This window comes from Callospermophilus lateralis, chromosome 15 (assembly GCF_048772815.1).
Source record: "Callospermophilus lateralis isolate mCalLat2 chromosome 15, mCalLat2.hap1, whole genome shotgun sequence".
Classification (NCBI taxonomy): Eukaryota; Metazoa; Chordata; class Mammalia; order Rodentia; family Sciuridae; genus Callospermophilus; species Callospermophilus lateralis.
In genome coordinates this window covers 18,067,354-18,080,657 of record NC_135319.1, presented here as the reverse complement: position 1 = coordinate 18,080,657, position 13,304 = coordinate 18,067,354, and the positions used below count along the sequence as shown (strand labels likewise).

Sequence of the window (13,304 nt, the reverse complement as noted above, 5' to 3'; positions counted from 1 at the left end):
TTTCTATGAAAGTTTTTTTTAAATAAACTTATTGACCAACAAGCTTATTAACCAAGCAGCAAAAGATTAATTAAACACATATTAAAATAAGAAATATATAATCACCTAGTAGGCCCAGCTACTGGGCTCTCTCTGGGACAGTATAAATGTCAGAAACAACCCAGTCCTTCAGAAACATAGCTCAGAAGCTATGGGTTGGAGGCTACCTGTGTACTGCATCTGCCTGTGAGAATTCTGAGTGCTTCAGTATCCCCTTATGAACAGCAAGGAAAATAGAGTCTCTATCTCATAAGTTACTGGGAAAACTGAATTAGCATGCACAAAGTGTTTATAACAGTATCTATCACATAATAAGTGCTCAATATAGTGGAAGTTATTCTTTACCTTTTCTTTCTCCTGGGCAGCCCTTCATCTAGGAGAAGATGAGCCCAGGGAGTAATCTCACAAAGAGAAACCTGGAGAGAGATGCCTCTCATTTCATGGCTACATATTTCACTCCTTACTCCAAGGAGGGAAACAGAAAAGCTTGTTTCCCTAGGGATTCAGCAGCCCAATCCCATGGCCCTCCCTTGTCCATCCATATGGCCCTCCCTTGTCCATCCATATGGCACTAACACTGACTTCACCCTGCATCTTCTCATACCACTAGCACACTGCCTCCTGGCACAGTATCACACGCCATGATTAACCCAATCTCCCTGATATCCCCTTCACAGGTGTCATATTTGACAATGTAAGGATAAGCCTGCAATTGGTCACTGGTCAGTTTTATTGACCAGTGATAAGGGGGCTACACACAGGGCACTGTGTGGCTTCTAGCCTAGAGTAGTTTCTTAAAGAAATGGAACAATTGTGGGATTTAAATTTCGAGTGACATTTATAAAAATAAAGCACGAAGCCAAAGCAGGATTGGATGTAAAAGGTCTCCACTACCATGAAGCCCAGCAGGAACAACCTGAAGATGCATGTGGAATACCATATCCAGCAACCTGTCGCCCCATGCTAGATGCTCTGGTTGGAAATGGAGGCTGCATCTCATGTCAGTGACAAGTGCACCAGACAAGGGTGGGGTTTCATTTTAACAGGATTTCATACAGTAGAGCTTTTCAAGGTTTGTTGATTGTGGTGATCCAGTTTCTCCAAGTCAGAGTGCCATGCTGTTTCCTTTCACCTTGGCAGGCTGGTTCCCTCCTGTTACCCCAGATTTGGATCAGGCAGAGCTTTTTTTTTTTTTTTTTTTTTTTTCCCCTCCTCCTTTTTCAGAAGCCATCCACTCACACCAACATTCTCCTGAGTCTAAAGATGAGAGGAACTCTTACACCACTCCCTCTAAGATTGAAGGGTGGGTTGGAAGACACCTTGAGTGGGCTCTACTGAGATGGCCTCTCCATGAGGGCCCATCAATCCTCCTGCTCCAGCCCTCCCACAGGGCTCTGCTGCATAGCTAGCGGCCCCCTGTGTGCCTGCAGCGCCTCACCGCACCTGCCTCCCTTTTGATTTTATCACCTGCATTCCAGTCACGCTGCCTTTTTTCTACTCCTGAGAATCAGCGAGGTCATCATGCCCTCCAGTAGTTTGCATGCGCAAACTCTATGAAGGTGGTTTGCGTGGCTCCTCTAACCTTTCACCTCTGAGGACTCAGCTCCTGTGTCACCTCTTGGCTGGAAAACTGGTCCACCACAGAGCTTATCCCCCGCTCCCACTGCAAATGCTGGGATCCTGCAGGCTTTATGGGGCCAGCAGGGCAACGGGGAGAGCTTGCCCAGGTCCTCAGGTCTTTTGTCCACTGGACCTGGACCTGCCTGGGCCACTACAGCATGTCAAATGGCTTGTCGAAAATGCATGACTGGCAGGCACTTCCACACACCTCCTGGTGGAGGAAGACAAAATGAGGCCTTCAGGGAGCAGGCTTTGGATATACCAAGGAACTCAGATTTGCATAGATGACTTTTGTTTCTAAAATGCATCATGCATGGCTTTTTGGCATGGAGTTCTTTGTGAGGTCTCTCAGGAAATTGGGGATGGGTATATCTTGTGTTGGTCTAGGGGGATACAGGGTTTTCCTGGGGTGGACAGATCAATGAAGGAATTGCTGCATTTCCTGGGCTGTGCCAGCTAGAGAATGCTCATTGAATAAGGGTGAGCCACTGAGGGTCATTCTAGGTTACAGGACTTCTAGTGTCTCTAGGCAAGAGCTGAAAAGTATAAGTTTTTTTAATAAAAACATTGTGGTTTTTCATGTGGTGCATGGATCCCTATGGGGCTGGCTAGAATGGGAGATATGGTATATATTGGGGGAAGGGTTCAACAATAGGAAGGGTCTCAAAATCTTTCTATGAATGGGCCTCCAGACACATAGGAGGCTAAAAGGAGCAATCTGCAGGATGCCCCCTGCCATTTCCTCCCAGACGTAGAGAGGATCACAAGATAGCTTGAGGGAGTGGTGAGACCAATTTAATTTATAAATAAATTTTGGACAGCCCCCTAATCAGAAGGGCACCTAACAGCCCATCCTGGAAGAGAGACCATTCCAGAGGGTAAGGCCTCCAGTGGGGAGACAGGAGCAGCCACTGGCAAAGGCTGAGATCATGAGGAGTCCCTCCAAGCTGGTCCTGTGCTCAGCAGGTATTGGCAGAGCCTGCAAAGAGTTGGGGCGGGCCTCAGAGATGCATCCCTATGCAGTCACCCCTTCCCTCCCCCGACTCCTCAGAAGCCCAGCTCACCTGGAGTGATGAGTGGAGTGGTTTTTTCAGGTAAGGGACTAGAGAAAGGATGTAACCAGATTAGCATCAGGTTAGCATTGAGGAGCTTCTATTTTCCTCCCCCAGGACTCCTGGTTTCCCTCCCTCTGGGGGCACACCTTGCTTCCTGCTCTTCCATGGCCCCTTCTACAATGAGCAGAGCTTTCTCTGATTTGGGGCCCCTTGGGTAGATTATTTGTCAATAACAAATCCCACTGTAATCTCAGTGAATAACCTCCAGGCTGCTTCCCAGGCCTTACTACTTTACAACCTAATAAGTCTGGAAAGAAAAGAAAAGAAAAGAAAAGAAAAGAAAAGAGAAGAGAAGAGAAGAGAAGAGAAGAGAAGAGAAGAGAAGAGAAGAGAAGAGAAGGGAAGAGAAAAGAAAAGAAAAGAAAGAAAATAAGTCTGCTCAGCAGGAAGAGCACACATTAGTGTCCCTGTCTCACCTGGGGGTCTGATTGCACTTGCATTTGCATTTGCCACCTAGGAGAGGAAGAGCCAGTGTGAGAGCCAGCTGGAGTCAGTTCCCCCCAACTCTCCCACTCTGACAGCCCCACCACTCACTCAGGGCCATGGCACATCCAGCGACACAGAAGAGACCTGCGAAGATCATCCCACCCAGCTGCAGGCTTTCCCAGTCTGAGGTGGAGATAGTTAGGAGAGGACAAAGAATGAGCTCACATCAACCTGTGGACTCACATTCATTCAGAAGATATTTATGGGGATGGGGGTGTGGTTCAGTTGTAGAGCACATGTGGGAGGTTCTGGGTTCATTCCCCAGCCAAAAAGAAAGAAAAAAGGTGTTTATAAGCACCTGCTTGGGTGGAGTACTATAAATAAATGCCTGCCCACCTGGCACTTACATTCCAGGCAATGAAAAGACATGAAACCAGTAGATAGTACATCCTGTAGTATTTGATGAGGTCAAACACTATGAGGAAGCCAGGCTTGGTGGCACATGCCTGTAATCCCAGCCACTCTGGAGGCTGAGGTGGGAGGATCGCCAAATTCAAGGTCAGCCTCAGCAATTTAGTGAGGCCCTGAGCAATTCTCACAAAAAAACAGGTTGAATCTCCCACCCGCTTTGCCTATACTGGTCTCCACATCACCCTTTGCCAACTTGTCTGGCAAAGAGGCCCAGGATAGAAAAAGGGTGGGGGATATCAGCTCTTACCATAGTAGAAGGGACTATCTTTATCTGCAGGAAAAAGAAAATAAAGAAAGAATAAAGGCCAGAACCAGGAGACAGGATGTGGGGTCTCAGAGGGGAAACACATGGGGCAGAGTGGGCATGCAGCTGGGGGCCTCACTCACCGAACAGCATGTTGGCTTTCAAGACAGGCAGGCCTGGGTGGGAAAAGGAGAGGAAGTGACACTGGTGTCCAAATAGGTCAATTGGGGAGGTGATTCTGGAACCACCAGATGCATTTTTTATACCTTCTCCAGCTCCAACACTCCTGGGATTTTGCTCCCCACCCTGAATCCTTCACCATAACGCCCCCCCCACACCCCCACAGGCTTCCTATTTCTCAGCCTTCCTGCTATTCTTTCTTCCATTCTATCTTATTCTTTTCTTTTGTGTGTGTGTGTTGAGGGGTTACCAGGGATTGAATTCAGAGGCACTAGACGACAAAGCCACATCCCCAGGCCTATTTTCTATTTTATTTAGAGACAGGGTCTCCCTGAGTTCTTTAGCACCTCACTTTTGCTGAGGCTGGCTTTCAACTCGCCATCCTCCTGCCTTAACCTCCCTAGCTGCTGGGATTACAGGCGTGTGCCGCCACACCGGGCCTTCTTTCTTGCATTCTGAATGAGATAACTTGTTGGTACCTGTTTAACCTTTCCTGGGAAGCTTTCTGCAAGAAACAGGTGACTTTTCTGCCTTCTCAAAAAAACAGGACATGCCTTTATTTATTTATTTTTTTATTCTTGGGATTGAACCCAGGGCCATTTTACCATTGAGCTACACCTCCAACCCTTTTTATGTTTTATTTTGAGACAGGGTCTCACTAAGTTGCTTTCGGCCTCTCTAAGTTGCTAAGACTGATCTCCAACTTGCAATCCTCCTACCTCAACCTCTGGAATTGCTAGGATTACAGGCATGTACCACCATGTCCAGCCAGGGCATGCCTTTCTGTTTGTGCCACAGATAGTCAATTTTCCCCAGTTCAATGACTCAGGAACCATTAGAACAATTTTTTGAGAGTCCACATTCCACCATACTAAAATATCCTTCAGTTGACAATTTAAATGTAAACACATTTATTGGACACCAACCCTCCTTTTAGGAGAGGCTGTCTGATCTTTACTGTCTTGGCCAGTGAGTAAGATGACTAGACAACTGTGTCAAGAGGCTGAGAGGACTCACCTGCCAGCACCAAGAGAAAGGCCCAGGTCACTCTTTCCATGTCACAACTTGTAAGGCAGTACTGCAGGGTGAGACACACGGGGAGAAAGAGGTGGTTTGGGGTTCACAATCCAAAATCTGCCCCAGGCTCATCGTGTAACCCATTAGCAAGAGGGGACAAGCGAAGGGCAGAGCCCCGTTGTGAGAGTAGGATACAAACCTGGACAAATGCACCTGCTTATAGGGTGATTCTGGGCTATTTTGTTTTCTCATCTTAGACTGCCTAGAGGAATTATGTGTATTGGTTAATTCTAGTTAAACACTCAGAGCAGTGCCTGTACATAGTAAGGACTATGGAAGGCTTTTGAGGAGATAAGATATTTACAGCACCTTTCTCCCCATTAGAAAGATATTATCATTATCTCCATTTCCAGAAGGGAAAAAAAGGGGTGGGGGATTCAGAGAGGGGAAACAAGATGCCCAAGATCAGGTGGCTGTTCTTCCAAGTCAGGGTTGGAGGGTGTTGACTATCAGACCCTGGCTATTCACAAGGGTCTGAGCTGGGGTGGCCAAACTCTGGAACTCTCTGGCTGAGTTCCCAGATAGCCCTAGAATCCCAGCACCTAGGGCAAAAGGGCAAAAGGGAGTGAGCCACTCGTCTCTGAGGAAAAGGGACTACTGCAGTGAGGACCTCCTCTTTTAGCCAACCCCCCATCTCTGCTCCAGGCAGCCCAATATTCCACTCTCAGGATATAGATGATATCATCTAGAAAGATCCACTGAGGGTGGGACACTGATCCTTCTCAGGCAGGTAGTTGCTACCCACAATCCCATTTATTTGTCTCTAAGGTGGCTGAGTCCTTGAGATAAAGCCCTTCCCAGCTTTCTGCATATTGTTAGCCACCGGCAGGCTCCTGTCACAGGTTCAGTTCTGAAGCCACTGTTATTATCTGCTATGCCCAGCTTTGGCCTCCTAATGAGATCACAGATCCCAGGCCAGCTGGCTGGGCTTGAGTCCCCTCTGAGCCACTTACCAGTTTTGTGACTCAGCAAGTTGCTTCTCTGGGCTTCAGGGTCCTGTAAATAATAGCAACCTTGTAAGTTATAACGATGGAATGAAATGAACTACTATTTGTCTAGCCTAAGAAATATGCCTAGCACTGAAAACCTGTTATAATACATATATATGTAAACAAACACGTGGGTCCTCTCACCCGAGGAGGAGGTACTATTGGCATGGCTTCTGAATGCAGTAGGTGGGAGTGCATTACATGCTAGGCCAGTCTGAGAATCTGGCTTTCCTTTGCCCTTCGTTGGCCTCTCCCCCGACCCTTTTCTGCCAAAGTTTCTGAACTTTTAGGCTCTTATCTCCAGTTCATATATTCTTCAGCCAAAGGCTGGCTCCTCTTTCCTCCAGCCTCCAACCCATCATCCAGACAGCGATCACAAAGTAAGACGCTTCAAGCTCCAGGAGGCTGCTATGGCCTCTGACCTCAAAACCTCTAAGCTCTATACCATAACTCAAATTCCTGGCGCACCCCCCATCCCTTATGAACATGGGTCCCAGGTCATCCCCCCTCCACCTAGCAGCTTCAAAATCCTAGCAAGTGCTTGCTCACCTGAGAGCTCACCTGAGCCAGGTGCAGAGAGTTCTGAGGAGCCTGCTGGGCTATGGACAGCCCAGGTGGGTTCCGGCTCTTTAAACCCAGGGGCCCCGCCCAGGGCAACACACCAGCAGGCTGGAGGGAACTGGTCAGACTCCTTGGATTCCTGCAGCCACCCCTCCCCATGTGCTAATCTTAAGGAGACAGCTCACCTGCCACACCCAGAGGACAGCCATCTGGGGTCCCAGGCCTGCTCAGAGCTGAGGTATGAGTGGAAAAGGGAGAGGGATGGGCTAGGACTTAGACCCTCTCTGGAGGATTCAGTTTCCTTAATTCACCTAAATTCTAAAAGATGGTCCAGAGGGGTGTGATTGAGGGGACAGACAGGTGTTGCCATGGGGTTGGGGGGTTCCAGGGCTTCTGTGTGTGGGTGTCCTGGGGACAGTAGAATGGTTGAGAAGTTGAGAACTGGTCTTGAGGCTCCATTTGCTCAGTGGTCTCATTGCTTTTACTTGAACTGGGTGTTCTTGGATGGAGAGGGCTGGGGCTGATGGATACTCCTTGAATTGCTTCCCCTCTGACCAGGCCCTCATAACATGTGACTCTGGTCATAATCAGAAACTGCCTACCTAACAGAGGTAGGGTGGAGTTGGGCGGAGGAGGGTGCAGTACCAGGAGGAAGACAGTTGGCTCTGTTTGTTGCTGGCCAAACTCACCCTGTCACACACATGCCTTTAGATGACCTCATCAGGCCTCTGTTCTTCTGTTCTTCCTACCTGATTCTTCTTTGCCAAATGAGGGACAATTTATCTAGAAGGTAAAGGGGATGGCTGAAAAGGAAGTGGAGGTCTCTGGCCTGGACTTGCTGGGAAAGGCCAAATGGGTAAGTTGTTGGTAGAAGTTGGAGAGGGGATGCTCTCCACTCCACTAGGACAGAACTGGGACAGAACACAGAGACTCTATGAGTAGAACACTCTACCAGGCCATTGACCCAGAGTTGGGAGAGGGGTTGGGAGGGGCAGGCACACTCTGAAAGTAGAGATGCCAGGAACCCCAGACCCACCGTCTACATGATTCCTCCAGGAGATTCATCAGACTCTGCACAGAATCAAGCAAGCTGGAGGGCTGACATTACTTCTCCCTGTGTTTACTGGGGACTGAGAGAGTTGCCATCAATGAGAGGGCTCAGGGCGGGCACAGGGCAAGGGAAGGTAGGGGAAGTTAGGAATAGAGAATTGGGCTTGGTAAGGTATCCTTGGGAACTAAGTGGCTGAGAAACCTTTGGGCTAGGTAGAAAGCATCTCTCATTCAGAGACATGGGGTTCTCTGTCTCCCTGGGAGGCCCCCAGCAGGATGGGGACAGATGGGGATTTCTCCTGGGCATTGTCTATGAGCTCTGCCCAAGATTTCATGACCAAGGGTATGGAAAAAGCAGGCACACTTTCTACCTAAGAATGCAGTCTCTGCAAAGACTGAAGCAATTCTGTGTGTACTAACTTGAAAATATCTCCCCAGCCTGACATGGTGACGCATGCCTGTAAGCCCAGTGTCTTAGGAGGCTGAGGCAGGAGGATGGTGAGTTCAAAACCAGCCTCAGCAAAAGCAAGGCACTAAGCAACTTAGTGAGACCCTGTCTCTAAATAAAATAAAATAAAAAAAGGGGCTGGGGCTGGGGCTGTGGTTCAGTAGTTGAATGCCCCCGAGTTCAATCCCTGGTACCGGTACCCCACCCCCACCAAAAATTTCTCAGACATGTTTATAATTGAAAAAAAAAGCATAGATCAGTCTGAATAGGATGCTGGCACACTTGTGGAAAAAATTATGAAATGTCCATAAATGCTCCAATCTGCAGGGACTCAGAAGCTGCAGGTGGCAGGGCTTCCTGGGCAAGAAGTCCAACAGCTGAGGCACAGGTAGAGGGGGCACTCTCAACTGGCCCTTCTGTGCCTACCACATGTGTTCAGAAACAGAAGTACACACACTAGTTAAGGGCAGACTCTGTGGGCCAGGCCTGCTGTGGCTACTGCTGCCCTCATGACCTGTGCCCCTGTGCGCTCCTCCACTCTGGGCATAGTATAGAGGTGTCCAAACAGTCTCTGAGAGTTTGGTGCTTACTCAGCCCAGCTCTTTCCTTGAGCTTATTTCACATAATATTTCATGTGTATCTCATGGCTCACAAGTGTCCTATGAGGTACATATTCTAATTATTCCCACTTTATGGGTAAGAAAATTAAGGAGTCTAGGGTGATGTCAGGACCGTACCCCAGCAGTTATGACAGTGATACTTTCACCTGTTATCACCTATGGCAACTGCCTTGCGGTGCTTTTGGCCTTTCTGGGCACCAGTCTCCTGAAGAGTGGATCTGAGCTTTCTTAGTGCTGACATTCTAGGTGTCTGTCTCCTGCTCTTTCTTTTTTCACATCTCTGGGTGTTCCCTGACATTCTCCCCAAGTGTGGGAAGTAGAGTTTGGTAGCTTTGAAGTATAAGAGTTTGAACCTGAGACCCATCTTCCAAGATGTGTGACACTGGAGGGGGGTTCTACCTCCCTGGGTCTCTGTGTTTTATTTTTTTCATATGAGGGACTGAACCCAGGGGCACTTAACCACTGAGCCACATCCCTAGCCCTTCTTATTTCTTCTTTTGAGACAAAGTCTCACTAAGTTGCTGAGGCTGATTTTGAACTTATGATCCTCCTGCCTCAGCTTCTTGAGTTACTGGAATTACAGGCATGCACCACCATGCCCTGCTGGGTCTCTCTGTTTAAATTTATTAAGGGAGAATAGTAAGGTGGGCTAGAGATATAATTAGTGGTAGAGCTGTTGCTTGGCATGCAGGAGGTCCTGGTTTCAACACCTAGCACTGTTTAAAAAAACAAAAAAACAAACAACAACAACAACAAAAGTGAAAGCCTGGTGTAGAGGACTTGATTGCTGAAAAGGGCTATCTTGTCATGGTGGTCTCCATGGTGGTGTTAGGGTTGCACACAGCAGCATGTGTCTCTAACTTCTGCTTCTTTCTGCCTGAGTCTCTTGTGTCTTTTCAAGTCTCTCCCATTGCTGGGTGTGGTGGCACATTGTCTGTAATCCAGCTACTTTGGAGGCTAAGACAGGAGAATCAAATTCGAGGTCAACCAGGAGCAATTTAGGAAGATCCTGTCTCAAAAAATAAAAGGGCTGGAATGTAGCTCGTGGTAGATTACCCCTGGATTCAATATCCAGTACTGCATAAACAAACAAACCAAAAAACTAATTAGTATGTGTATTCATACACAGCCTCTGTGTATGAATGTATGTGTGTGTGTGTGTGTGTGTGTGTGTGTGTGTGTGTGTGTGGTGTGAGAGAGAGAGAGAGAGAAAGAGAGAGAGAGAGAGAGAGAAACTCACATGCACATGCAGAGACATCAAAATAGACAATCTCAGCTTTCTGATGCCTATGACTTTTGGCATATCTTGGAAAGTAGGAGAAATCTCACTATATGCCAAGCAAAATAGTAGCCATGTCCTCTGGTCAATCTTAAATAATTCCTGTCTTGTTTCCTTACCCCAGGAAAATGGATGCTTTTGAGGATGCATCTATATTCTTTTTTTAAAATATGTTTAATTAATTAATTTATTTTTATGTGGTGCTGAGGATTGAACCCAGGGCCTTGCCCGAGCTCTACCATTGAGCCACAACTCCAGCCTACATCTATATTCTTCACAGAGCTAAAAATAGAGTTTGGAGACAGGAAAAGTGCAGTTAGGGAGGGAAAAGTGCATTTTGGTAAGTATTAGACTAGTAATGACAGTGACTGACAGGAGGGATACAGGTGTATGTTCTTTTTTTAAAAAATATTGTTAGGTATAGATAGACACAATAACTTTATTTTTATTTATTTACTTTTTTAATGTGGTGCTGAGGATCAAACCCAGGGTCTCCCACTTGCAAGGCACATACTCTTCCCCTGAGCCACAACCCCAGCCTGTAAGTAGTGTTGTTTAGATTCCATACTCCTCCACCTTCCAAGTTCTTTGTATCCTTGACAATGCTGGCTCTGGAGGGAGAAGAGTTGAAGTAGTTTTCTCTCTCTTTGATATTTTTTGATACCTTCAGACTTTGATCTGTGCCCACCCAGCTCAGGTGCACTGGCTAGCTATCATCAGCTGCCCTTGATTTCCCTGTAGGTTTCATTGCCTTCCACTCAGCTTCCCCTCGTAGTAGATAAGAAATCAAACCCCAATACAAGGCTCCAGGGGCTCTGATAAGGAATGCATATTCAGGAAGCAGGGAAAGTAACTTCTGAAAACAGACTTCACTGCCAATCCAAATCCTCAGGAATCACCAAGAGAGGGCTATCATTCATTCTAAACTCTCCTAGTGGATAAAAGGACAGTTAATTGAAAACTTTGTTGATCTTCTTTCCACTGTCTCTCTCTTTTTGCTGTTGCTGTGGATTGAACATAGGACCTTGAGCATGCTAAGCACAAACTCTATCATTGAGCTACATCCCCAGCCCCAGTAAACATTTCTTAATATACATAGCTTTGAAAGCTTCCTGCACCCACTTTTGTGACCATTTACAAGTAATGGGTTTAATATCTAAAAAGATAAGTTTATTAACATAGGAACTGGCTTTGTACCATTTCCAGCATAAAAGGTGTGGCTGAGGGCCGTTGAATGTGTGGCCAGGCTTAGGGGCCTCTCAGAAGGGACAGAAACAGTGCCCAGTGCCCAGGCCACTCTGTAGATGTGGTGACTTATCATTGTGCTTGCAGAAGTTACACACAGGACCTGGGTTCCTAATTCCTGGACCCCTACCTTGGATGGGGACAAGTTTTCTTTCCACCTGTTAAAGGTGATGATAAGGGTTGGGATTATAGCTCAGTAGTGGAGTACTTGCCTTGTACATGTGAGGCACTGGGTTCAAGCCTAACCATCACATAAAAATAAAGAAATAAAATGTATTGTGTCCATCTCCAATTAAAAAAAATATTTTAAAAGGTGATGATAATACCTCATGGCAATAGGGATGGAATGATGCATCCCTGAAAAGGGCAGAAGTTATGAGTAATGGGGAAATGCTATGGTCTTCTGGAGATGTGGATCTGAGGTCCCTTCCAGGAGACCTTCCAAAGTGAAGGTGGCACTTGGGACTTACAAATGCCTTCTTTCTTTCTGCTTATTCTCTGTAGCCTGATAGGATAGAAGTTACCAGGGGAAATGGAAATTTGTGGGCTGAGTCCTCACTCTCCTACCAGGGTGTAGTGTAACCTAGCCCAAGATCTTTCTTTTCTCTAGAACAGTTTCCTTCTGGAGGGGTCTCTCATGGTGGTTCTCTTTCTTTCAGGCTGCAGATCTTATCATTTGTGTATCAAGATCAACTACAATAACAGCTCCTGCAAACTAAGCCCTCACCATGCAACTGTCGGCTAAACACAGGCAGTATAATCAGAAATAGTTGTCACAAATACTCCAAGTATTTGGTTGTTGGGAATGCAGCTCAGTGGAAAAAGCACTTGTCTAGCATGGGTTAGATTTTGGAGTCCTCAGTAACACCAAAAAAAAAAAAAAAAAGGGGGGGGGAATTAAAGTTGATTTGGTCATTCATTGTTCCTATTTCATGGGTGAAGGGATAAAAATAAGTTGGTTGTTGAAATGCATGCAGCAAATAACTAACAGGATTTGATTCTAAAATATGTGTTAGTGGTGCCCCTGAATCTGAGGTTAGGGAACTTTATTTACATCCTGACCTGAAAGGCATTCATTCCATAAATATGTATTGAGAGTATTGATGGCCCCCGCCTCTTGCTGCTTGTGCATGATTGCTCATCAGAAGGTTGAGATTGTCTGTTTGAGGGATCTAGTAGAGGAAAAAAAAAAATAAATAAATAAACGCTTCCTGAGAGAACCCGAGGAAGGGCAGAGTCTCTCCTCTGGGGTCTCTCCCAGTTTTCTTGGATGAAGTCTGACCCCCCTCTCAGTGCCCTCTCCCTCAGGTTCCCTATGACTGCCCAGGTAAGCAGATCTGGGGTTCACTCTCTCTGAGGAACCTCAGGAAAGATGCAGCCGACTTCTCGCCTGCCTAACTGTGTGAGGGCGGGAGGTGCGCAGAGCCCTACCGAAGGGGCCGTCCCTTGGGACGCGGGCTCGCTGTTCCGGTTCTGGGTCTTAGGAGGCTTGGACACTTGCCGGAAGCTGCCCATTGCCAGGCGGGCTTTGAACTCACTGGAGAAGGGGATACGGAAACTACGTGAGGGTCTCGAAGGCAGCCACGCCCCTGGGGACCCAAGGGAGGGCCTAGCCTCCTTTACTGCGCACAATCAGGCCCACACAAACAACCCCATAAGCCTCTTGGAGGCTCCTAGGCAAGGAGCCAAAAGACAGCCAATTGGAGCTGGCTCATTGGTGACAAATAGCCAATGAGCACAAGGAATGTCGGTTGAGGCGGGTCCTCAGGTGAAGCCTTCTCTGAGGCGAAGGTCCAGGCAATGTGGGTGGGGCTTTCCTGCAGCGGAAATGATTCCGCCCCTCTCCCCGTGAATTGGCTCCTCTGGTTCAACGGAAGTGCCTGTCAAGCTGCCACCTACGACGCTTGCGCAGCCTGTGGGGCGCTCCTCTACCTACTCAA

General features: G+C 47.3%; 1 protein-coding gene and 1 long non-coding RNA gene across 2 annotated transcripts; both read right to left on the bottom strand.

The window, feature by feature from the left end:
• Positions 1-2,706: 2,706 nt before the first annotated feature.
• On the bottom strand, positions 2,707-6,137 carry Fxyd4 (FXYD domain containing ion transport regulator 4). Its single transcript, XM_076835177.1, has 7 exons — positions 6,126-6,137; positions 5,113-5,173; positions 4,059-4,091; positions 3,919-3,942; positions 3,309-3,383; positions 3,191-3,227; positions 2,707-2,761 (listed from the first exon to the last, which is right to left on the bottom strand). The coding sequence occupies exons 2-7, from the start codon at positions 5,150-5,152 to the stop codon at positions 2,707-2,709; spliced, it is 264 nt and encodes an 87-aa protein (XP_076691292.1). The 5' UTR covers positions 5,153-5,173; positions 6,126-6,137.
• A 4,516-nt stretch (positions 6,138-10,653) lies between these two features.
• LOC143381594 (uncharacterized) lies at positions 10,654-12,965 on the bottom strand. The gene is made up of 3 exons (XR_013088825.1): positions 12,796-12,965; positions 12,427-12,536; positions 10,654-10,730 (listed from the first exon to the last, which is right to left on the bottom strand). It is a non-coding gene; the product is annotated as an uncharacterized LOC143381594 (long non-coding RNA).
• Positions 12,966-13,304: the final 339 nt, after the last annotated feature.

Bases quoted from the DNA above. Each gene is read 5' to 3' on its own strand.
- Fxyd4 (XM_076835177.1), bottom strand. From the start codon at position 5,152: ATGGAAAGAGTGACCTGGGCCTTTCTCTTGGTGCTGGCAG. The intron at 3,943-4,058 runs GTGAGTGAGGCC...TTTTTCCTGCAG, and splicing joins GAAAGCCAACATGCTGTTCG to ATAAAGATAGTCCCTTCTAC. The intron at 3,384-3,918 runs GTAAGAGCTGAT...TCTCCACCTCAG, and splicing joins AGATAGTCCCTTCTACTATG to ACTGGGAAAGCCTGCAGCTG.